General features: G+C 37.3%; 1 protein-coding gene across 1 annotated transcript in view; it reads right to left on the reverse strand.

The window, feature by feature from the left end:
- Nucleotides 1-26,315, reverse strand: part of LOC127941659 (collagen alpha-1(XXIII) chain) — a 93,811-nt gene extending 67,496 nt beyond the window's left edge. Inside the window, exons 1-2 of the mRNA XM_052536976.1 lie at nucleotides 25,789-26,315; nucleotides 25,318-25,387 (exon numbers count right to left, since the gene is read on the reverse strand). Of these exons, the coding sequence (XP_052392936.1) occupies nucleotides 25,318-25,387; nucleotides 25,789-26,073 (355 nt within the window). The 5' untranslated portion in view covers nucleotides 26,074-26,315. The remainder of the gene's footprint in view (nucleotides 1-25,317; nucleotides 25,388-25,788) is intronic.
- Nucleotides 26,316-27,506: the final 1,191 nt, after the last annotated feature.

Raw genomic sequence — 27,506 nt, forward strand, 5'->3', positions numbered from 1 at the left:
ATAAAGGCACATGTGACACATGATGGATAAATGAGCCAAATGTTTATGGAGGAGACTCAATGAAGAGGAATGGAGAGAGGTTAGATGGACAGAGCTTATGAAGAGTTTTGTAAGTGGGGAATTTAATTTTGAATTCAGTGTGAAATTTAATGGGGAAGTCAATGAAGCTGTTAAAGAGATGTGTTGTAATGTGTTGTATAGACGGTGTCCGGGTTATGATACGAGCAGCAGAATTCTGAATCAGCTGGAGTTTATGGAGAAGCTTGTGCAGTAAACCAAACAAAAGAGATTTTTGTAAATTATTATTACATTTAAAATTTATTAATCTTTTGTTCCTTTTTCTGTTTACTTGCATTTAATATATATATATATATATATATATATATATATATATATATATATATATATATATATAGTACAGACCAAAAGTTTGGACACACCTTCTCATTCAAATAGTTATCTTTATTTTCATGACTATGAAAATTGTAGAGTCACACTGAAGGCATCAAGGGCTATTTGACCAAGAAGGAGAGTGATGGGGTGCTGATGAGGACCTGGCCTCCACAGTCACCGGACCTGAACCCAATCGAGATGGTTTAGGGGTGAGCTGGACCGAACACAGAAGGCAAAAGGGCCAACAAGTGCTAAGCATCTCTCGGGGAACTCCTTCAAGACTGTTGGAAGACCATTTCAGGTGACTACCTCTTGAAGCTCATCAAGAGAATGCCAAGAGTGTGCAAAGCAGTAATCAAAGCAAAAGCTGGCTACTTTGAAGAACCTACAATATGACATATTTTCAGTTGTTTTACACTTTTTTGTCATGTATATAATTCCATATACAGTATTGTTCAAAATAATAGCAGTACAATGTGACTAACCAGAATAATCAAGGTTTTTAGTATATTTTTTATTGCTACGTGGCAAACAAATTACCAGTAGGTTCAGTAGATTGTCAGAAAACAAACAAGACCCAGCATTCATGATATGCACGCTCTTAAGGCTGTGCAATTGGGCAATTAGTTGAAAGGGGTGTGTTCAAAAAAATAGCAGTGTCTACCTTTGACTGTACAAACTCAAAACTATTTTGTACAAAAAAAATTTTTTCTGGGATTTAGCAATCCTGTGAATCACTTAACTAATATTTAGTTGTATGACCACAGTTTTTTAAAACTACTTAACATCTGTGTGGCATAGAGTCAACCAACTTGTGGCACCTCTCAGCTGTTATTCCACTCCATGATTCTTTAACAACATTCCACAATTCATTCACATTTCTTGGTTTTGCTTCAGAAACAGCATTTTTGATATCACCCCACAAGTTCTCAATTGGATTAAGGTCTGGAGATTGGGCTGGCCACTCCATAACATTAATTTTGTTGGTTTGGAACCAAGACTTTGCCCATTTACTAGTGTGTTTTGGGTCATTGTCTTGTTGAAACAACCATTTCAAGGGCATGTCCTCTTCAGCATAGGGCAACATGACCTCTTCAAGTATTTTAACATATGCAAACTGATCCATGATCCCTGGTATGCGATAAATAGGCCCAACACCATAGTAGGAGAAACATGCCCATATCATGATGCTTGCACCTCCATGCTTCATTGTCTTCACTGTGTACTGTGGCTTGAATTCAGAGTTTGGGGGTCGTCTCACAAACTGCCTGTGGCCCTTGGACCCAAAAAGAACAATTTTACTCTCATCAGTCCACAAAATGTTCCTCCATTTCTCTTTAGGCCAGTTGATGTGTTCTTTGGCAAATTGTAACCTCTTCTGGACATGCCTTTTTTTTAACAGAGGGACTTTGCGGGGGATTCTTGAAAATAGATTAGCTTCACACAGACGTCTTCTAACTGTCACAGTACTTACAGGTAACTCCAGACTGTCTTTGATCATCCTGGAGGTGATCATTGGCTGAGCCTTTGCCATTCTGGTTATTCTTCTATCCATTTTGATGGTTGTCTTCCGTTTTCTTCCACGTCTCTCTGGTTTTGCTCTCCATTTTAAGGCATTGGAGATCATTTTAGCTGAACAGCCTATCATTTTTTGCACCTCTTTATAGGTTTTCCCCTCTCTAATCAACTTTTTAATCAAAGTACGCTGTTCTTCTGAACAATGTCTTGAACGACCCATTTTCCTCAGCTTTCAAATGCATGTTCAACAAGTGTTGGCTTCATCCTTAAATAGGGGCCACCTGATTCACACCTGTTTCTTCACAAAATTGATGACCTCAGTGATTGAATGCCACACTGCTATTTTTTTGAACACACCCCTTTCAACTAATTCAACTAATTGCCCAATTGCACAGCCTTAAGAGCGTGCATATCATGAATGCTGGGTCTCATTTGTTTTCTGAGAATCTACTGAACCTACTGGTAACTTGTTTGCCACGTAGCAATAAAAAAATATACGAAAAACCTTGATTATTCTGGTTAGTCACATTGTACTGCTATTATTTTGAACAATACTGTATAATTCCACGTGTTAATTCATTGTTCTGATGCCTTCAGTGTGAATCTACAATTTTCATAGTCATGAAAATAAAGGAAACTCTTTGAATGAGAAGGTGTGTCCAAACTTTTGGTCTGTACTGTGTATATATATATATATATATATATATATATATATATATATATATATATATATATATATATATATATATATATTTCTCTAGGAAGCTTTGTTCTGTCTTTTGTAATTTACCCACTAGAATAGAACAAAAGGATCAGTCTATTTCCCAGCTGTGCAACAATCTCTTCTTGTGTGTCAGTATTTCCCAGGAAGCGCTGTGCTTCATACGAAAAAGATCCACAAGACTCAAAAGCTTGAAGACCAAAGTCCCTCAAAGCCTCAAAGAGAGAATTACACAAGATGTGTATTAAACATGGCCCTAAGAATATTATGCAAACTGACATTCTCAGTAGGTTACATATTCCTAGAGCAGTGGGGGAGCTGAACACAACAGATGGGTCACAGATCTGGTCAGTTTTTTTTTTTTTTTTTTTTTTAATGATTATCAGATTATCACTCTTAAATACACCAATCCAAATTAGCACTGAATTCATAGTCAGTGCTACCATAATATGTGCAAAAACTGTTCACTAATGCTACCTAATGGTTAACAGGTGTTTCATATCTAAAACATGTGCACTTTGGGGGGAAAAAAAGTACATTTACATTTTACTATCAGGAAATGAGAAACAAATAGCTTCTTAAAAGGACTTAATGGCATCGTCATGTTTGAAGGTATTTTGGGACATTTACAGCGATAAAAACTCTCCAAATATTTTTATTTGTCCAGTTAAGGTCATTTGTTTTGCTTGGAGAATGAGATGGAGAAAGTGAGAGAGAAATACTTTAATGTTGCGCTCCTAGCAATGTAGTTACGGTGCAGCAGGGGCTGTGTTGCTCTCCTGCAGTGAAGGAAAACATTACACTGGGCTGGGCATTGATCTATTTGCCATGCCAGGACTTCATACCTGAACTGCCCAGTTGCAGCTGTCCAAAGCAGCAAATGGCCAACATTCCAGACATACTGCGGTTGGTAGGTTTGGCTTTCGTCATGCAGGTGGAGGGCCACATTCCTCCTCAGTCTCTCCTTCTTCAGTAAAGATCAAGCCATTTATTCTCTTGGACATACACTGCTAATCTTACTTTTTTTTAAACACATTGCATAACCCCCTATGTTATTGGGTTGGCTTTGCGCAGCTTTATCTTATATATGACAGATATTCACCAGAGAATTTAATAAATAATGGTTGATTATACAAAACTCCCATAGTCCTTCCACACACAAAATAAATGGTGACCTATGGAATACGCTTAATAACAGAAACAATTGAAGGGCAATTTGAAGTATACTGTAATTGTTTGGAAATTGATAGCTTTGATAGCTGTAACAGCAGTGCTTTAAAGGTAATGAAATTAGAGACGTACAGTATCTTTCTGGAGAGGGATTCAGTGTGTTGACAGCATCACTTAGGGTATTTCAAACTTTATTATGCCATGGACCCTTAAATAGGATTGCCTTCTGCTAAAAACCTCCTTCCTATATAAAAATATAAAGACAACTATCCATTTTCACATGGAAAGACCCCTTTATACTGTAGGAAAAATTGTAAATGTGAAAACATGGAAAAACATTGTTTGCACATTTAATTATTTTGCTTTATAACTATTGTACTGAAGTCAACATATATGAATAAAATATTATATTTACATTCAGTCATTTAGCAGATGCTTTTATCCAAAGCGACTTATATACAGTAAAAAATAAAATCGTCATATTACCCAAATAGATAAATATATTAAACCCCAAAGATGCAATGAAACGCACAAATGCCTCAACACAAAAATCTCAAACACAGTAAGATAATTAAATGTTAATTCAATCAAAATATGAACTCTGAGCTGTATGGCAGTAACAACAGCAGCAATGATCATGTTTAAATAATGGTCAACTTACCACGAAACTATTTCAAGCTGCAATGCATGTTAGGAACTCGCAAAACATAGTTCATCGCAAAATTGTTTGTTCAAATGACTAAGTTTGGAAAGTTGGGATGACATTTGGACAGATCCTTCAACTTGAGTATAAGGTTAAAAAATAATAATAAATGAGGATTAGAAACTCTATGATTAGGGACTTAATGAGGATTTTATTTCATATTAGGGCTGAAACAGAATAAAACAATTAAGATCAATCTCATGATGTCCGACCAATACAATTTTCGGCAGACCCAAACTGCACTGCTGGCCCACTATAATACTGTGTGCATTCAACAAGGATAATACAATAGTTTTGTTGTTGTTGTTGTTTTTGGTATTCTGCCTCGTAACACTCCTTATAAGGAACTCACTGCGTATTTCGTAAGTCGTTGCAATGTTGATAAAAAAAAAAAACATCAATGGAAAATGATCTGCTATTACATTTGCCTGTGTCTGCTGTTTTAGGTTTCATGGTAAAGAATTTGATTCCAGTTAAAAGAGCATAAGCGGCTGTAAGCTGAGTTCAGTAATGCACAATTGCTTGAAGCATAAGTATACAAGAGAAGAACTGTCACCCTGTGAGTGATGGTTTAGATGAGTGGTCTGGTTACGCCACCCCACTGACAGAGGGTGGTCCGGTGTCAGCCCCCGATGTGAGGAGTGCTGCAAACTGGGGTGAAAGGGGACCTTGTATTTGTGATGTATGCAGGGACAGGCATATGGAACATGGTTGCAGACAGGACACTTAAATTAGCTCTGAATATGCAGAAGTCAGTCACGGTCACACACACCTCAGCTTCACCTACATAATCTGTCATTTGTGTGAATGTGACCAACTCCTCCTGTACATCACATTGAAGAACAGTGACAGCACGCGTGTGTTTCAGCCTCAGTTTCTGAAGTTTAGCAGACTCTCTCTTCATAAAGCTGCCAAAAAGAGGCAGTGGTCACTGGTCATCATGCAGATTGTTGTGTTAGTATGCTGCATGTATGTGCATAAAAGTGTCATTTCATTATTATTTTAACTTTAAAGTGATAGAGTCACTACATATATTTCATATAAAGAGGAGGAGCTGCAGGAGACAGTGTGTTAAAAGGGTTACTCTGAGAAGGTTTGGTTTTTTTTTTTATAAACGCTAGGGTTTTCCTGACACAGCGTGATTTACACAAGTAGGAGATGTTCCCAGTCAACATCTTTGTTGTTCTTTACAAAACAGTATTATTAGTATCAGGTTTAAAATCCTGCTTCTTATGGGTAAGTATTTTAGAATTTATATACACTTCTGTCAGAAAGTTTGAGGTAGGTTTTAAAAAGGTTTTTGAGAGACACCTTACAATACAATAAGGTTAATTAGTTAAGGTCAATTAATGCTTTAACTAATATTAACTAACAATGAACAATACATGTATTACAATATTTATTAATCTTTGTTCATATAAATACAACTGTTCATTGTTAGTTCATGTTATCTCAGTTACATTAATTAGTTAATATTAATTAATGGAACTGAGCTAACATGAACTAACAATGAACAGTTGTATTTATATGAACAGATAAAACTTTGGATTTTAATAATGTTTTAGCAAATGTTGCCATTAATATGAACAAAGATTAATTATCTTATTAATTTCAGTTCAGATTCTGCTGTCAAACAGATCTAAATTACAGTAGTGTCATTATTTTGCTCTAAGTAACTGTTTTCAACATTTAATATATTTTAACATGTAATTTATTGAGCCATCACTCCAGTCTTCAGGTTCACATGATCCTTCAAAAATAATTTTAATATGCTGAAATGGTGCTCTAAAAACATTTCTTCTGATTATCAGTGTTGAAAACATATTTTTGTTGTAATAAAAATTTTAGTGGGATGAAAAGAAATTTCGATAGGACAGATTTGAAAAGGAGTTGAGAGTTGTTTCATTTGACAGCAAATAGACATAAATGAAATACACCCAAATTAATCAGAATCAAATCAAACTGAATCAAAACTGTAATCAAATCAAGAGTCTGTGAATCAGAGTTGAATCAAATCAGGAAACCTGTATCAATATCCATTAATTTTGTAGTAAAGCCAAAGTTCCTCTTCAGGAACTCGAGCTGTGTCAAATACTATGGGGAACGCTTCCAGCGTGAGCAACTCTGAATATTGTGTGCAATCTGTCCAATGGAAGAGCGTGACACAGGCGGGGAAATGCAAGTGACCAGGAAGCTATAAAAGCACATGCTGCATAGCCGACATCAGCTTTGTTGTCATTCAGCAAGGGCTATGTGTGTGCATGTGTTATCAATCTGTCTTGTGAGTCTTATTTGGTTATGTCTGTCCTCATAAGCTCCACCATGTCAAAAGCACCTGGTAAGACCAAACATTTGGGCGATAGCAGATCACGTTTCAGATTGTGGGATCATCAGTCTGTGCGTGTCAGCTTGGGATTGAAGCATGCCGAGTTGGCTCTCAAGCGAGCCCATTGTCCGCATTGTGGACGTTTCGCTGCCAGAAGGCTCTCTTCGAGGGGGAAGCCTTCACCAGCATTCCCCGCGCAGACACAGGTGATGTCACTTCCTCATGCCCCACTCGCGGCATTATTTAGAAGATGATGACAAACAAAGTTAGGTCTGACACAGAGAAAGGGACTGATGTGTGTACTTCTAACATGTTTGGTTGGTAAAATAAATGTTGTACATTCAAATCAGAGCATCTTCAGTGTCTGGAATGGATGTATTCTTGAGTCTATAAGGTAACAATAAAATAAAAAGATAACCTTGTTTGAAATGGGTTTGGCTAAAAGGAAATTTTGGTTTCGTCTATACTACTAGGTACTTATACTATATTGACTGGGTTAAATAGAATTGCATTACTAAAAGGAGACTAAAATACAATTTTCATTGACTAAAACTAGATTAAATCATCAATTTTCGTTAACTAAAAGTAGACAAAAATAGTAATGAATAATTCTGACTAAAATAAAGAGTAAAATGCTCAGACTTTTATTTGACTGAAACTTGACTAGACTAAAAGGAGTATGAACGTGACTAAAACTAATAAAAACTAAAATGATAGCTTCACACAAAGACTAGACTAAAACTAAAATTAGAACCGGCCGCCAAAAACAACACTACTGCACAGTGAGATTGCCAGATCATGGAATTTGCCATTCTCGGCCCGCCTCTTCATCCCCGCATCTGATTACTATGGCAATGTGGCAGGGCTGGGAGAGCAGACGATTGCAAGCTATCTGTCCACATGGACTACATTGTCTCTGAAGGCTCCGGTGTGGCATTCGAAGGCGCAGAACAACTTCGGCTTTAGTAGGCAAAGGGTATGCGGCAGCGGGTCAGGTTGGTGCAGTTCTGCACACAATGGCTGTGTTACAGGTGTACCATGCTGACCTGCTAAAAGAGCTTGATGAGGGAGAGGAGATATTTCAGAGCTGAGGTGGACTGCTGATCTCTCCCTCCATGCCACCAAAGAGACAGCTCGCGGCATCGGGCGGTCGATGGTAGCTATGGTGAACATGGAAAGACACATAAAGGAAAGGTAAAGTTAAGTAAGTAAAGGTAACCAAGTGTGGGGGGGTTCAAAAAGTTCCTCCCTCGTCACTCTCTTGGGGCATCTGGGTGGGAGATGCACCCTCCGCATACCAGCGCCTTGTACCGCAACGCTCAAAAACAGAGCTTTGCCTCTTGTGCTCCCCCGAGGTGGGACCGATAGCCAAAGCTCCAGGCCGGGGACTTCTAAGCCCAAAACAGACCTTAGGGAAGTTATTAAAGCAAAAAAGTCCTTAGCCAAGAAGTCCTGATCTTACTGGGGTAGAGCAGTGTACACCGCATCACATGGTGCCCGTCTCGCCTCAGTGTCCTCGAGAAGTCGGTCTGCCAACCCTCCCAGAGCTCCAAAGCACAGCGGCTTCCAGTCAGTGCTGTTCTCAGTTTCTTCCGCCCGCAAGCGTAGAGTAGCTGAGAGGCTCTCTACTAGTGTTGGGGGTAACGCATTACAAGTAACACGAGTTACATAATCAGATTACTTTTCTAAAGTAACTAGTAAAGTAATGCATTACTTTTTAATTTACATCTGGATATCTGAGTTTCTTTTTCTAATAAGTAATGCTTTTTTTCCCATTTATTCATTGAAAGATCTCCTGTCCCCTTGTTGAGAGAAAGATGTTACTTTAGTTGAATAAATTTGAATATGCATTATTTCATCTCACTCACAAAAAAAAAAAGAAATAAAAGAAAATTGTATTTAGTTTTCCTCAAAATTAATAGAAACAGTTGAAAGCAACTCAGAATATGACTCAAAGCTGCAATAATTAAATATCAAATACCCTTTATGTGTTTAATCCCATTTTGTTAACCAATTTGCAGCCGGCAAAAATTACACAAGATAAACTAAAAAAAATTCTTTCTTTTTTTATTGCTGAAGAATGTTTAACTTCCTTCTTCTGTGTTGTGCTTTACAGATGTGAATTTCCTTCAGCCTGAGGCTTTTGGTGTGAAAGTGCTTTTTACATTTGCCAAAAATATAACTTTTTATATTAAAAGTAAACAAGCAAGCCCAGCCCAGATAAAAAAAAAAAATTTCCGCAAAATAACGTAATGCTTAACGTAATTACTTTTAAAAGTAACTTTCCCTAACACTGCTCGCTATCCATTTGGGAGCCTTTATAATACCAGGTCAGTCTCGAAAAACTGATTCCCTTAGTAGATTATTTAGCAGCATGGAAAATACTGGCATATGTATCTCAATGGGTCCTGCACATGGTAGAAAAAGGTAACCATATTCAGATCGGATCTCCACCGCCGAGATTCAACGGGGTTATTCTGACTTTGGTTGGAAGCAGGCTGTGGTTATGGAACAGGAAGTGAATACCCTATTAAGGAAGGAAGCCATCGAGGTGGTTCCTCCTCACGAGAGGCAATCTGGGTTTTACAGATGTTATTTCATAGTTCCAAAGATACATAGTTCTAGCTGAACCACTCAAACATGCACTTGAAGCTCAAGATGCTTACCATCAATCAGGTCCGAGGACTGGTTTGTCACGATAGATCGTAAAGACACATACTTCCATGTCTCCATCCTTCCCCAACACAGGAAGTTTCTGAGGTTTGCTTTCGGGGGTGAAGCATTACAATATAGAGTATTTTCATTCGGCCTTGCACTCTCAACCCTGCACATTTACGAAGTGTATGGATGCTCTTCTGGCTCCATTGCAACTCCAGGGCATCCGCATACTAAATTATATTGATGATTGTTTGATTTTAGCTCAATCGGAGCAGATAGTGGTACGACATCGAGGGCCAAAGCCTGGGGAATGGATGCTCCACCCCGAGATGGTGAAGCAGATATGGAGAATGGCTGTACATGGGAGAATCCGGTCAGGAGAGATCTACTCTCACAGGTGCAGGGTATGATAATTCAACCCCGCCCAGAGTTGTGGAAACTGTGGGTGTGGCCCCTGAGGGGCAGCTCATAGTATGCGGTACCTCAACCGAGGTTGTTGAGACCATACTTTTATCCAGAGCTCCCTCAACAAGGAAACTGTATGCCATGAGGTAGAAACTTAAAATCCAGGTTCTCTGCATGGTTAATCCACTCCACCTTAAAAATTTACATGGCAGCCATTGCGGCCTACCATGTCTCCCTCAGTGGCCAGTCAGCGGGCAGACACCCCCTAGTGACACATTTCGTCCACAGTGCGCTGAGGCCTCCAGTACGGTCTCATGTCCCCCCCGGGACTTGGTTATGGTGTTAGAGGCTCTCTGTAAAGCTTCATTTGAGCCAATTGAGGAGATATCAGATCGTCATCTGACTATAAAGACTGCCTTTCTGTTGGGAATTACTTCTCTAAAAAGAGTTGGAGATCTTCAGGCCCTCTCAGTGCCCTGTACTCATCTTGACTTTGCACCCGGCATGGCCAAAGCATTTCTATACTCGAGCGGTTTATGTTCCCAAGGTTCCCTCTGTCACACCACTACCGACAGTGCTGCAGGCCTTCTGCCCCCTCCCTTCCGGGAGCCCAACCAGAAGAAGCTTAATTGTATATGTCTAGTTCAAGCACTGGACACATATGTCCACAGAGCTGTGGAGCAGGATGGACCAACTGCTTGTGTGCCATGGTCCTCCCAAAAGGGGTCTTTCTGCGACTAAGCAGACCCTTAGCTGGTGGATAGTTGAAGCTATCAACCTGGCCTATGAGATGCAGGACATCTGCAACGCTGCGGGATGGTCCACACCCTCCACTTTTGTGAGGTTTTATGGCCTTGATATACATGCCACTCCTGGCTCTTCTGTTCTTTTGCCTTAGCTGTGCCCTTCAGATACACAGTAGGCTAGGACTTGGAAGTCTGACGGAGTGGGCACCTCGTTCCCCATAGCGTTTGATGCAGGTTATGCATGTAACCATGTTTCCTTGAAGGAACTAGACACTGTGTCTCTTGCTTCACTCCTGCTAATGCCGGCATATGCTTTTATAGCTTCCTGGTTGCTTACATCATACTTTCCGTGACATCACGCACTTCCATTGGACAGACTGCACTGCACATATTCAGAGTCGCTCACGCAGTAAGCATTACTCAAAGTGTTCAAAGCTGCTTCTCGCTCCCTCAAGGAACCATGGTAACATGTGTAACCTGAGACGTTTACCTTGTTTACTTTCTTAATACAAGTTGTATTGTGGTGTTATTGTGCAGAAATGTAATCCTACATTTGACATCATATCTTGTTGAACTCTTAACTCTAACTATTGGGGAGGTAAAATAAGCGGCTACTGTATCATGTTAACTTTAAGGTCATGGGGTTCACATCTCATTTCACAAACTACTTCAAGTTTTTTGAGTGCTTCAATTGTTTCTTGGTCAAAATTTTCAACCTTTAAATTAGGTGTTTACTCTATAGTCTATAATATGTCAAACAAATTAAACAATGCGTAATAGACCCAGAAAGTTAAAAAAGCTCACAGTCTGAGCTGAATTACAACTTAAAGACAGAAGCTTTTAAAACACTCAAGATTTTAAAGATGATGCCAGTTCATCTTGTGTGGGGTTCAGGGCAGGTGTCTATTATAAAAAGAAACACACTGACAATGGATCAATGAGTGTCAAAATCCCTGACCTGATCTTCAAAGGTGGGCCAGAGCTGCTAATGGAGCATGTCCAACTGCACCTGATGTTAATGATCCAACGTTAAACACAGGAAGGATTTGGTTCTACTGGGTTTACTTTCACTACCTGTTCTCCCAGTCTGTCAGAATAATGACATTAACATATGCCGGCCAGAAGGCCTGTTGGTCTCCTGAGTTTCCTCTTGTATCTCTGCTGTGCCCAGAGCTTACACTCTTTCCATTAGAAGCAAAAGAGGGAAGACACCACTCCAGAGAGCTTAAATCTTGACACGTGGTAATGAGAAACACAGGTCTTAAGTATGGACTATATTTCATCAGAAGAGCTTTGCTACTGCTGTACACCTGCACTGCGCAAGATTTCTGAGGCTCTGGGAAAGCTGGGTGCTAAGAATCTTTTAGATTCATGGTAAATACAAGTCTTCAAGCCTTTTACAGAAGGAGGTCATCCTAACAGCAGAGCCATGCTTAGGGGGCTTTGCTGGGTTATCAAGTACCGATCAAACACTGATGACATATACTTCAAATTTATTATATCTTAGACTGCATATTAACATACTTTGACATTGCCTGTAGCCTGACACAATGAAATAGGCTCCAAAATCCCTGTCACCTTTCACACAACAAGCAGATTGGAAAATGGACGGATGAATATTTGACATTACAGTTTAAATTCATATGTTTTAATGTGGGAGGGACAAAATATTTATCTTTTTAACTTCAGCTTTAAAAAAATATAAAAAAAATATTAACAATATATTAAAAAATTAAAATAAAAGGCTAAAATTGAAAAATTTGTTATATGTCGTTTTTCTACCCACCATTGCTGCTAGATGAATGAGCATAAAGAAAAACATAAATATATGAGTATAAACTGATTACAATAGTTACAATTAATCTCATGATTTCTAACCAGGCTTTGGAAAGCAGAATGAAACTGTAATAATGAAAAAGTCTGTACATTTTAACATAACTTTAAACTTTTTACATATTGTTCAGCAGCTTTAGAAGCCCTGGTTGTACTGAACTTTTCACATCTATATCATGCTGAGATTAAATACAACAGCACTCTTTCTCATGTGATATTGCCTATTTTTACAACTGTTTAATTGAATGAACTTTAGAGTTCCATGATATAACTGATGCAGATCAGACACAGTTAACTGAACTTTAGAGTCCACAATAATGATATAAAACAAGGCTCAGTAAACTCAATGAAGATTCACTGGAATTATTATAATCACTTCTGCAGGTGGCTTAATTAAATGCTCCTGGTCTTGGATGAGTCTTAATAGAAAGCTGAGCCAAACTGGAACAGGTGTGCTTTATTATTAAGCGGAGAAGACAGAATAATCAAAAAGTGAAAGAAGTTTCAGGAGGAATCATTCCCTGGGAAGTGGATTAATTGTGAACAGACAGTTTGTATGTATAGTTGCAGATGAGTCACTATCTAGACTGTTTGGTGTGTAATGTGTGATTGTGTGTGTGCTGACAAGTTGATTTGGTGAATGGCAAGAATTGATGTCATAACTCAGAGGTCAATGAAATCTGGGCACACATAACGAAAAAACCAACACTGTGTAGTCATAACCATTAGTCTCTGACCTGCCAAGAAGCACCAAGATATTTGTACCGCAAAATGCAGTCTCCGTGTCCTCTGTCGTTTTCATTTTCCCAACCTAAACTACAATCTTACATTCAGCGCTTAGCATCTGCGTCATGGCTGTCATCCCACCCTCTGTTCGTTGATTGGACGGCTGTTTTGAGGCCGGGGGAAAACTGGGAGATAGGTCGCTATCTCAGACTGAGTACAGAAGCCAAATGAAATTGAGCAGAAGAACGAAGGCTGACGTAGTCAGGCTATATATTTATTACATCTTCATCTTTTTTTTTTTTTATGGTTGTAAAACTTTAATTTTGTAAAAATATTTGTTATATCAAGTATTTTAATTTATATTTTAATTGTTATATTAAATATTAATAAAATTTTATTAAATTTAATTCATTAATTAAATAAATGAAAAAGTAAAAATTAAACAAACTAAATAAAAAACAATTCAGGAATTGCATCCCACTGATACATGTTTGGATGACATCGATTTTTTTTGTTTGTTGTGTGACCTTTAGTTGACTTCGTGTGGACTGTGTCCAAGCTGACAGGGGAGTCGTTGGTCTAGATAACAGTCCCTATCCTGGTTTAACACAGTGTTGTAAACGTTAGTGCCGTCACATTGTTATGCTTAATCTATTGATTTCCATCACTTACTTAAAGTGCTCATTTCAGGCCATGACACAAATCCAGACTCACATTGTTTAAGCAAACCTCTAATTATCCTAACACTTTAATTACTTTTCAAGCACGGGATGTTCTCTGTAAACCAGACTTAACATTTTTAATGTTCGACGAAAGCCATGTGTGTAAAAGTGGGGAAAATAAGGGGGTATTTATTTCTCGTTTTTTTTCATAATCTGTCTTGTTGTTCCACTATAGAGTAACATAAACAAACAAAGTTAAACAATGACGAGTGCTTACAGACCCACCTCTGTTCTCTAAATCACACTGACACATCCTTACCAGGACATGAATGCTAGGGGGACATCCGGAAGTTAGTTTTTCTCAGTGAAGGATGAGAGGGATGCAAACAGTCTGTGATGTGAGTCACTAATATGTCTATACAGACCCCAAAACAAACATGCACACAACACTGCATAACACCTGCATTTAAGTGAAGATACAGCTTTAACAAGAAAATTCTGCAAGTGAATCTTTAAACACAATCAGGAGCCAGTTTTCCAAATTTCTCCTTGCCTTGTATATTTGCATTTAATGAAGATAAAATATGGAAATGAAAAGGAATTGAAGCCTACATGGAACAATGCTTGTAATCAGTAGTTGGATTGTAAAAATATTTCGGGGGGATGGTGTGGTCAGTTTCTTTTTTGGCAAGGCCGGGGGGTTTCCTATAACTAATTTTACATAATGATTTCAACATTTGTGCCAAAAAGGTTGTTATTTAATGAAAAAATTGCCTTATTAACTGAAATATTATTTAGAAGCTTTCTTTTTCTTATGGTGCTTCATATTTCAAAATAAATGTAAAGACAGTTAATAATGTCCTTAGTTTGACCATCAGTTCAAGCTGGGTCAGCCCAGGCTCATTTGATGCCTTAGGCAAGATTTTAGATTTCCGTCCCGCCCCACTAAAAGAATTCTGAAAATGCAGATTTTTCAAAACTTTACTATAATATAATATAATATAATATAATATAATATAATATAATATAATATAATATAATATGACATAAATACTGATAAGTATTGACATAAATAAGTAGTAAATAAATTTTGATAATTAAATGTTGGAAGAAAAAAAAAAAGATGTTGAAGCGCCTTGTAGGTATTTTATGAGTGAATTTGTTATAATAGCCTATTGAAGAGACCAGACATGGCTACTCCCACAACTATGCCTACAGTGACAAGTACTTATTACAACAAAGTGAAATATGAGCAATATGAAATGCCTAAAATAATCTAACAGACAACAAAGGCAACAAAATAAAGGTCACATTTTGTAATTTATTTGTACATGTTAGCCAGCTAGCTAGTCTAATTATCATACCCATACCTTTTATTTCAGTTTTGTGCATATGTACAGTGTAAAATGACATACTTAAAATGAATTATTTCATATTATGAATTCTAGATTATCCTAGTCGTGGTCTTGTTCAAAAGATATTTTGCCACTTTTTGGTGAATTAAAAGCAAGCAGTAGCCTATGTACCTGATATTGAAACAACATAACAGAAGCTTACATTTATTTGAGAGAAAATAAAGTAAAAATAAATAAGCAGTTAACTCAAGCAAAATCATTCAACGGTGTCAGTGTTGCCAGTTACAATGTTCTAAAAAGGCTATTTCAAAATACTCAACATCACGATCTAATACAGTCATTTCACTTTTTTCGATTATTATTTCCACATTGATATTTTTTTTTCTCATCTTCTTCGCTTCCTACCTTGTGAACCAGATAAATTTATTTTTAGATTTTTTTTTAGAAATGATACTTTAAGAGCACATAACTGGCTAAATGTTTTTAACTGCATGCGCCATGCATAATTAATGCTTTATGATGATGTATTATAATTAGATTGTGACGCAGAAAGTGTTTAAATTAGTCCAACATGACATACAGTATGTCAAATCTTATTATTTCAAGTTGATGTCAGTTTTATTTTATTCTAACATTATTTTAATTAGTTTGATGATCGATCAGTACTAAAATGATGTAAACTGTCGGAAATTATTTTGCTTAATATATGGGTGTAGGAGCACTTCCGACAAAAAGATAAATGCCATGGGCCGGCCCTGAGTTCAAGCCTGAAAGGGGAACAGAGTCGTGACAGACACAGTGATGAAGCTCGTATGTGTTTGCAGTACACAAGGCACGGACGGTTAAGGCAGCTGGCTCCACTGTGTGACCGTCTCTCTCTCTCACTCACACACACACACACACACACACACACACACACACACACTCTCTGCAAAACTCCACATTTGAATAGTCAACAGCAAATACATAAACTTAAGTGAATTCAGAAGTGGCAAATTGTCATAGCAAAGTCAGAATGACCTCCTCTCCTATAGGTTAACGAAATGGTCATCCATAAAATGCATTACTGTTCTGTTGCAAGTTATTTGAAAGATTTCTATATGCATTTACTTTCGGAAGGCCAAATAAAGTGCTTTTGCTTTTTGCCTAGATACACACAGTATCTCCCTGACATGGTTGCTTCAAAACTAACTGCAGATACTGTAACCGTGCCTTCTTTATTTGCATGAACATTTGGGTGGCATTACGCAAATATTTCCACATAGTGACGTAGAGATGTGGGGGCGTGTTTGAATGAGGCATTTAGGGGGGCGTGGCAGAGTCTTAACTTTAATAAAGAATATATCTTTGGATTTGAGACTTTAGTCTTTAGAGATTCTTTATACATCAAGAGCTTGTAACACTCCAAAGAGAAAGGAAAAATTTAAACCACATCACACCTTAAGAAATGTCTCTTGAATATTAGCTTATTAGAATGATTTCTGAAGGATCTTGTGACACTGAAGACGGGAGTAATGGCTGCTGAAAATTCAGTTTTGCCATCACAGTAATTCATTACATTTTAAAATAGTCAAATAGAAAACTGTTATTTTAAATGATAATATTATATCACAATATTACTGTATTGTACTACATCCTTGGTGAGCTTAATAATTCTTTGAAAAAACATAAAAAATATTGAAAATGTTTATTTTATTCATTTATCTTGAAATGCCACACCATTTATTAAACACATTATTTGTCTAATAGAATATTTTAAATCTACAGTATCAACACTTGCTGTTCAAAGCAGGATAACGTTTATTTAGCACAGCTTAAGATCACTAGCAGTGGACAAAGTCAGACTAAGACCATCAGAGGGTTGCCAGACATTCAGTATACAACCCCCCACCAAGTGCTTGGAGGCCTACACATTCACTCAGACTCAAAACCCACAAACACACGCATACAAACATACAGCCTGCCAGAGCCAAAACACATATATAAACAAGCTGTATATGCTTAATAGAAAATACAGGAGTCTTTCTATCCTGGGAGAATTTATCCTAAATTTCAACAGGTCAGGACAGTATACTTATAAAATATGGAGTGTGTTTTTGCTCTGGCAAAGAAACATAAAAAACTAAATATATAAATGGCATCTATTGAATTGTTCTTCAATAGAGTCTGGTTGAAGGAGGAAGAAATCTTACTGTATCTCTCAACCAATCAAAACAGAGTACATCAACACACATAATTAGGAGATTACAATCATTCCGACTGCATGCACCTCTGACTTAGTATGCAAAATAGTCTTCACACGAATTTGAAATCTTTCTTTTTAGATAACTGAATGCAGCTGGCCAATCTGCTTGAGGTTTGTTCATCAGACAACCCAGAATGAGTGAGGACAGCGGTCCACAGAACTGAGTGAGCATGAGTCACTGAAGATCCACATGTACTGTTAAGAAGTTGTGCATGTCACTGAAGATCCACTTCAGCAGAGTTTCTCAACCTTATTTCATTCAAAAGCAGCCATGGTCTTTCTGTTGTTAACACTGTAAATGTTCAGATTTTGGAAGGAAAAAATCAAGTCATCTAATAATTTACAGTAAATAACCATAATTCCAACATTCTGATAAAAGTTTAGTGTGAGTTACTACCAGACATGGAATAATGAGGAACCGTTACTGTCTTTCCATGGTTTGACATTAAGTTAAGCAAAATCTAGCCGAAATAGTCATATCTGAAAGCGGTTAGGAAAACTTTTTTTCTTTTTTTAATCACTCAAGACCATTTTCCAGAAAAGCCCCAGGTGAAAACGATGTAAAAACAAACCTCACAGCTTGACAGTAAAAAATGTTGCAGGAAAATGGCAAGATCTCCCCATGGCACCGAAAAAAAAAAAGTGCAGCCCTGTTCAAAATCTCAGTCTAGGAAATACGGCTCCAAGCCTAGCACAGCTCCAAGGTTCTGCCATGAACCATGCAACCCAAGAGTCCAGTCAGGGGAGAGGTTGAAAATGTGAAAAGACATGGCATGCTGCCACACAGATGGGGGATACAACAGAGGGAGAAAATGAATTCTCTGGCTTGCTGTAGGCATTCGAGAGATTTGCAATTAAGATTAGGCCTGACAACACAAGGACAAGGATCAGGCTCCTTCAATACACATAATCATACAAACAGACGAGACCCCATAGAAAGAGCAGGACTGACTGGAAGGAAATGGACATGTGAATGAGATTATAGTCAATGGCTCACTGGAGAGACTAGATAAATCAAAGGTGTATTCTCTATGCCGCTTAAATTTCCAACCTTGATTTTGATTCACAAGCTCTTTATTCAATTTGATTCTGATTCATTTAGCTACATTTCACTGTCCATTTTTCTTACATATAATGCTACACATTGTAACATAAAAATGGCAGTGTTTCAACGTAAAAATGACAGGTTTCATAAAGGTGTTATGAGAACTCTCAATTAATGGCTTACTTGTATTTTAGATAGTCTGAGAATTGACAACACAAGTGCTTGACAAACACTTATTTAACAAATTAAGAAACAAATTAAAACAGCAACAGCCCTGGCAACTTTTCAGTACATGCAAACCGAAACGTACAAAATGCTAAACCAAGATCTAATGAGTAAGAACAATTTTTAATCACTAAAAGAAGAGGTCAACAATGCTCTTATCGTTTATAAATTGACATCATCTTTGAGATTAAAGAGAAAATATAACATTACAAAGATGAAAAACATAGAATGTTTTTTCAATGCATTTATCAAATAGTTTCAAAAGAGCCCTGGTTTTATTTTACTGTAATTGGAGATCTTGAGAATCATCTAGGATTGAGCAAGAAGGTATAAACGTTCTCCAAATGTGTAAATTCTTGTGAGGTGTGAGATGAGAGGGAGAGAAAAAGTGCGGGTCTCCTATATGATCACCAAATCACCTATTTTTTCTGATAATCAGATCTAACACACCATAATTGCTTCCATATCTCCTCTCTATTTTCAGCGGGTGCATGGCCTCACATTTCATTCAAATGAAATTGGGAAATGTTGCAGCCAAACAGGGAGGGAGTTTTCACAGTGATGTTGAGAGTATGCCAGAATGCCCTCCCACAAACTACAGACAGATGTTTTTAATAAGTCGAGAGTACAGAACCCATGCCGCTATTGCCTTTATTTTGTATTTATTTAGCTAGATCCTGATGGAGATACATTTTGACCGCCTATTTGGCAAAGCCATGCAGCTACAAACTCATGTCAAATTAAAGTAATAAGAAAAGTTTGTGCCACATATGTGCTCGCAGGCTGCACTTAAAGGATAGTTCACCCAAAAATGAAAATTGTGTAATCACCCTCACCTCATGTCGTTTCAAACCTGTATGACTTTATTTCTTCTGTGGAACATTAAAAAATATATTTTGAATGGTCACCACTGACTTCCATTGTATGGCTGAAAATAAAATCTTAAAATATCTTATGTTCTACAGATAAAAATGCTTTTGGAAACACGAGATGAAGTACATTATGACAGAATTATTTTTTATTTTAGGTTAAACTGGACTATATATATAGGTCCTTCTCAAAAAATTAGCATATTGTGATAAAGTTCATTATTTTCCATAATGTAATGATAAAAATTAAACTTTCATATATTTTAGATTCATTGCATACCAACTGAAATATTTCAGGTCTTTTATTGTTTTAATACTGATGATTTTGGCATACAGCTCATGAAAACCCAAAATCTCAAAAAATTAGCATATCATGAAAAGGTTCTCTAAATGAGCTATTAACCTAATCATCTGAATCAACTAATCAACTCTAAAAACCTGCAAAAGATTCCTGAGGCTTTTAAAAACTCCCAGCCTGGTTCATTACTCAAAACCGCAATCATGGGTAAGACTGCCAACCTGACTGCTGTCCAGAAGGCCATCATTGACACCCTCAAGCGAGAGGGTAAGACACAGAAATAAATTTCTGAACGAATAAGCTGTTTCCAGAGTGCTTTATCAAGGCACCTCAGTGGGAAATCTGTGGGAAGGAAAAAGTGTGGCAAAAAACGCTGCCCAACGAGAAGAGGTGACCGGACCCTGAGGAAGATTGTGGAGAAGGACCGATTCCAGACCTTGGGGGACCTGCAGAAGCAGTGGACTGAGTCTGGAGTAGAAAGATCCAGAGCCCCCGTGCACAGGCGTGCGCAGGAAATGGGCTACAGAGAAGCAGCACTGGACTGTTGCTCAGTGATCCAAAGTACTTTTTTCGGATGAAAGCAAATTTTGTAAATTCGGAAATCAAGGTGCCATAGTCTGGAGGAAGACTGGGGAGAAGGAAATGCCAAAATGCCTGAAGTCCAGTGTTAAGCACCCACAGTCAGTAATGGTCTGGGATGCCATGTCAGCTGCTGGTGTTGGTCCACTGTGTTTTATCAAGGGCAGGGTCAATGCAGCTAGTTATCAGGAGATTTTGGAGCACTTCATGCTTCCATCTGCTGAAAAGCTTTATGGAGATGAAGATTTCGTTTTTCAGCACGACCTGGCACCTGCTCACAGTGCCAAAACCACTGGTAAATGGTTTATTGACCATGGTATTACTGTGCTCAATTGGCCTGTCAACTCTCCTGACCTGAACCCCATAGAGAATCTGTGGGATATTGTGAAGAGAAAGTTGAGAGACACAAGACCCAACACTCTGGATGAGCTTAAGGCCGCTATCAAAGCAACCTAAGGCCTCCATAGGATCCTGAGCATCCAAGGATTCCCGACCAAGTATTGAGTGCATAACTGAACATAATTATTTGAAGGTTGACTTTTTTTGTATTAAAAACACTTTTCTTTTATTGGTCGGATGAAATATGCAAATTTTTTGAGATAGGAATTTTGGGTTTTCATGAGCTGTATGCCAAAATCATCCGTATTAAAACAATAAAAGACCTAAAATATTTCAGTTGGTGTGCAATGAATCTAAAATATATGAAAGTTTAATTTTTATCATTACATTATGGAAAATAATGAACTTTATCACAATATGGCAATTTTTTTTAGAAGGATCTGTATGTATAATATCTGCAATATTATTTTTCGAGTCCCCTTGAGAAAGCAACACAATATGTGTGCTGGAGATTCAATCGCTAAAGTTGAACAGTCGTTTCTGGAAATAATATGAAATATGAAAATATTTATTCATTTTCCAGTGCATTTCCTCGTCTGCAGGTTTGGAGAGATCCGCTTCTCAGGGAAGTAAAAAAAACCTTCTAACTTGGTGTGGAGAAACACATAAGCACCCACGGAGCATGGAGAAGGCTAGATTTCACATTACCGTGCTTTTATGCCTGCTTAATTCAATATGAAAGTATAACATATGACTACACTTATGCACAAAGGGGAAAACTTAACATAGATCAGACATGAAAAAGTTCAATACAACACAGAGGCCAACAGATAATCTGTGCCCCTCCATGTCACCCACAGGCGAAACCCTTAGAGCCCTAGACAGCTTTTGGAGGAAGCATTAAAGCTTACTGCCTTCTCAATTGGTAGGCTAATAAAACAAGAGGCAGATTACATTCTTAAGAGGCACGTTTATCCAGGAACGTTGAGCTGTTTCCAGAACAACCTCCCAACCTGAAAGAAGACGCAAGGTGTTCAGATCCATGACGAGTTTGGATCTACATCACCCTGAGGCTCAGGAATGGGGTCACACGGTTATGTGAAACATTTAGATTTTTCCTATTGTAGCTTTTCACAGTCACGCTCAGATTTTGGTTTTAAAATAATGCGTTTGTCTGTAGTGGGAACAACAGAGGTTTTCTGAGCACTGCCTAGAAGAGCTGCAGGCTCACTTGTGAAACAAACGCAGCTGTATTATTGGACTCTGTTATGAATGTGGTATCTATCAATAGAGACTCGCAATGAATGCAAACATCTGTATTCTGGTTATGTGCCTGGATCCTAGCTGTTTTCCAATATGTAGACTAGAGTAGGGCACTTTGAATTGACGATTTGGATATATTTTACGTCCTTGACAAGACAATACAAAAAAAGCAAGTAATAATGATTATGACAAGTTGTCAAATGCTCACAAGAAAATCTAAAAGAGATGAATGTCAGCTGCTTTCAACATGTTGATCAAAGAGATTAATGTGCAACCAAACGAGGAGTGTTTTGAAACTCAAACTCATATAGAAGGGGCTCAAAACTTGCATTTTATTACATACACTCCTGAAAATATTTTTTTATTGGCATCTATGGTTCCAAGGAAAATCTTTAACATCCTTGAAACCTTGGTAGACTCGTAGCTACAATGAATTCAAATGTCATAAGGAAGTGAGTAAGTGACTAATTGGTTCAGTACCTCGTTCATTTTGAGCACTAAGTGACCAGTGTGTCGTCATTTCAGATTCAGAGGAAACCAAAGTCTGAGTGGCTTCAGCTTTCCCGAGGCCTGACTTTATTAACTGATTTGTTGAGCTCATTAGTTCATGGTCCGCAGGTCTAAGTCCTTTTGTGTCTCTGGTTCAAGTGTGTTTTCTGATGTCTGCCTTGAAAAGAAAGCCCAATAAAAGCAAAGGAAGGAACTGCAAACTGCACCGACGGATGACTCAGGGTTAACAATCAAGCTTAAGAAAACGGTCCAATTGACCAAAAGCACCTAAGCCTTTAACTGGAGACAGGAAGTGCAACACAACTGAGGAAGACAAAAGGTCTATTCAAGGTAAAGAACTAAGAAACTATTCTTACTTTCAAAAAAAGAAACAATTCTTATTTCCAACCAACCTTGTATTTCTTTAAAATAAAGTTAACATATGTTTTGTGTATAAGCCTCTTACCTTTTATTACAATGGTAACAAATACCATTCAACTAAAAAGCCTAGTTTTGAGTAGCCTATATTTTGAGCAGACTAACATTATATCACAGTAAATAACATGCTTAAATGTCCATATTATACTAGCCACCAGCCTATAAATGATAGATACAAGTGTGATCAAATAATGTGTGAGACTGCCAATGAAAACCTCCCATGAGCATCATAATCCCCCGGTTTCATAGACCAGGCTTAAGCCTAGTCCCAGACTAAAATGTAAATCTGAGTTGTTTCAACTGAAAGGAACTTGCACTGACTGATCTTAAAAAATATCAGCGCCTTTGTTTTTTTCTCAAGATGCAAACCAGTAATGTTTTATCTAAGGCCCATTTATATATAAAAAAAAATACTTACCTCCCCTAATTTAACTATGGCCTATTCCTGTTTTAGTCTAAGCCATGTCTGTGAAACCAGGCCAATAAGGGCTGAATTTGACTTAAATAGCACTATTTACTATTTTGATGTAAAGAGTGAATTATCAAATGTAAATGATCAAATACTAACTGTTAAAGATCACAAAAATATATCATGAACCTCTCTGTTAATGTGATCAGTATTACCTTAGTTGTGGCTCCTTCAGTGTGAGTATATGGGATTGTTTGCCTGTTTTGTAATTGTCTAGGTGTAAATCATACTTTTGATTGTTCAGAAAAGGAATAAATAATCTTTTGTGTTTAATACTAGTGATAATGATGGTTGGCTTACCAAGCACCAATAAAAAGAACATCACAGACAAGTATTAAGTATCTGATGAATGTTAATGCGATTTACACTCAACATGAAGTAGTGGTTCCTCCAAAGACAAACTGATTAGCAACAATCTGAAAAGAATGCTAACAAAGTCAGTAAAACAGATTTACCTTAAATAGATCTCATGTTTCTTCAATATATCTGCCATAGGAGGTAAAACAGATCTCTTAGAAGATACGAGATGAAGTACTGTTTTAAGTTATCAATGTTCACTGTTCTTACAAGATTTATTTCCTGTTATTTCTTCTGTTCTTTTATCCTCTTAGATGTTCAATATCAGGGATGAAAAAGACTGGATTTCGTTTCTAGCTACAATACCTCTGGATGACGATATGAGAAGCAAATCTCTACCAACCGAATTTCTAATATGCTCTTTGCTCATGGCAAAATGTTAAACATGTAAAGGAACGATGTGCATGATAAGGTTATAGATATGAAATCAATCTTTGAAAAAAGATAAAAGAGCTTTAGAGTTGAGTTGAGTTTAATTTAAACCGTGTTGTCCTATATGGGATACTCTTTCACCATGCATAATTCCACTATGCCCTGAGATGGTACGTCTCATAAACAGTGCTAGAGTAAACCTCTCTTTATCTCTCAGGCAACAGCCAAATTTCCAAGGACTAAAATATAAGAACAAATTGATGCAAGGTTAAGTATCCTCCGTCTATCCCCTACTTTGCACAGATAGCTGGCAATGAATTTTAATGTCTCGTAGCTGAGCTTACGCAATAAATCTGTGGCATCCACCAGCCTCAGCGGACAGAGGAGATCCACTCTCATCTTTATAACTTCCACATGTGAGTTATTTAATTCAGCATGAAGTATATAAGCTGTGGTTCTGCATGTGGTCACACTGACATGCCGAACACTGACACTTGTCCAGACTGTAAACAATTATCATCATTACAACATCTCTGTGTCCATCCACTTAACTTGTCACAATAATTGCTGTCGTTTCGTATAGATTTTTATGAGTTTTTCAGAGTCTCTTCTGGATTTTTTTCATCTGGATTTAAATTCATACTTTAGGTTATAACTGTGGCATTAAACTTAAGTTTGAAAGACACTGCAGATTGCAATGATGAGATGCAACAATGATTTTCTTCTTCCCAAGTGCTTAATTAAAAAAAAAAAAATATATATATATATATATATATATATATATATATATATATATATATATATATATATATATATATATATATATATATATATTTAAAAATCCAAATCAAATATAAAAATATATACACTTAATGCTTTAGTGGGATAAAGTACAACTGAAAACGGATCGCAAGACAAGTCCCTATTGACCTGAGCATTCTTATCAACATCACGTGCTAGCAAATCACCTGCTGCATCATTTATATAGATCCAATTTAAGGCATATATCAGATTTTGAGATAAAAATAAATAAATAGAGGAAATATGCCTCAGTTCATCGTTTTGGAAGGAAAAGAAGGCAAAAACATCCCAGACTCATGCAGAGGAACAAACCTGGAGGGCACGAGCACTCTTGCGCTGCTTCTCGAGCTGTGCGAATTTTCGACACCCCCTCTTTGAGTCTCTGAGAAAACAAATATATATGTATATGATATAGATGTATACATTGATAAGTGAAAATTACCAGGATATTTTCGTTTTGTTTAAGGATGTTTCATTTAACATTTATTTTTTTCCCTGAAAAAAATACAAAATAGCTTCACGATGCAATGCATAATTCAAAATTCTGGGAAAACACCTATGAAAAATCAATAAGGGAAAATATTTCATAGTTTTGAGTGTAAAGTATGAACAGGCATTCTCAAATTTCACTTCATAGGCTACTTTACAAATAAAAATATCAAAACACAGTACGTTTTATATAAACAATACAAATACAAAAAGAAACCGAAAGCCAGATAAATTGACTTTTTTGTATTAATGCTTATAAAAGCAGCAAAAACGTTGAAAATAAAGTAGCCTTACCTCTTGCACAAGTTTCTCTATCGCATCCCGAAGGGTCGCGTTCGCATCCAGGGTCGCGTGCACAGGTTCCATCACAGACAGTCGCTCCATCTCCAGAATCTCCATTTTACGCTCAAGATGAGATGTTTTGACGTTCATAAACAGACAAACTGCCACCGAAGACGCAGACAACATGAAACATACGAGGGTCGTAAAACAATGAAATATGTGTGATGTGTGATGTCCATTGCTCTGTGATGACTTTGACACGTCTTTTGAATCCCCAGATGAAACCATTTTTGGCATTATGGTTAAAATATGATCCTTGTTCTTGAATCTTCTTTGGAGACTCGGGTCGACCTTTAATTCATCCGCGGCTGACAGAGACGCAACGATGTGACGCACACTAGAAGAAAGCGTGCAGTGCTGAAAGTGTTCTGCGCGAGACAAGCTGACGGTCGCGCGCCTCTCAGTTTAAATGGTTTCCCTCTGAAGTGTCTCGGAGAATCCAGCCAGTCCTTTTTCGCTGCTGAACTGCCGTCAACAAAACTATGTAAATGACAGTGAGAATAGTGTGTTTGTGTGTGCGCGTGGTCGGTTTTGCCCACTCTTCGCTCCAAAGGTCGGAAGTAAAAACAAAAGGTTGACGGGGGTCTTAAGAACATCTGTTCTTTTACTATTTGTTTCAAGAGAGTTTTCAAACGTTAGTAAACACAAAGGTGAGATGAGGCTATAAATGAGTCAGGGTAGACTAATAAGCAAAGTTGCTGTGCCAAGTAGCTACAACATGTTCCTGGAACAACATTCCAATCAACCAATCAGAATGGGATATAACTTTTAAGGAAATATCAGTTTTATGATTACCGTCAGGGTTAGTGCTTCTATACTCTTGTTAATCAGCTATAATTTCCCACAGATTTTAACAGATTATGGGCAGGGTTAGGTTTAGGGGTAGGGATTGGGTTTAAATATATATTTTTGGGCAATAATGTTGATCCAGCATCATCAAAGATGTTGATTCAGGAACATGTCTTAGCTACTTGGCAAAATCACGGCGACCGTTAGCTGCTCAAGTGCTTTCGAAAAACACTTATATATATATATATATATATATATATATATATATATATATATATATATATATATATATATATATATATATAACAAAATACTTAAATGCTTAAAAGTTACGCTATACGTTGTTAAAAACTACATTTCAGACATGACTGAACACATCAAAAACAAAACTGTTTCTTGGACCCTGATTCACTATAAGCTGTCGGGAATTGCATATTTTCAATGAAAAGAGGGTCAGACTACAGTTTTCTTTATATTTATTTTTTTCACCCTCAAGCACAGAGAAAATGCATGTAGGCTATAGCAAATAAAAGATCCGGCTACTATAATGTATGCATGACAGAGAAGGCTTGGTTGAAACATAGGCCTATGATTTAGGATATATATTTTTTTCTTTGTTTGTGATGTAACGCAATAATTCAAATAAGCCAAACTCAAGTGATTGCCTAAAACAATTGTTAATGTTTAAGTAATCTGTAGTTTCATGCTTCAACCACTAGAGGTCCAGAAGATAACTGTTCCCTCACTGCTCTATGTGCGACTGAATACAAATTTGGATGGCGCCAATTAATGCAGCAAAGATTACTTGCTTTACATCCCGCAGAAAAAAAGAAAAAAAAAAGATTGTACCCACATGATGTCCATGTGCCCTTTCCAGAAAT

The sequence above is a fragment of the Carassius gibelio genome, chromosome A21 (genome assembly GCF_023724105.1).
Source record: "Carassius gibelio isolate Cgi1373 ecotype wild population from Czech Republic chromosome A21, carGib1.2-hapl.c, whole genome shotgun sequence".
Taxonomy (NCBI): domain Eukaryota; kingdom Metazoa; phylum Chordata; class Actinopteri; order Cypriniformes; family Cyprinidae; genus Carassius; species Carassius gibelio.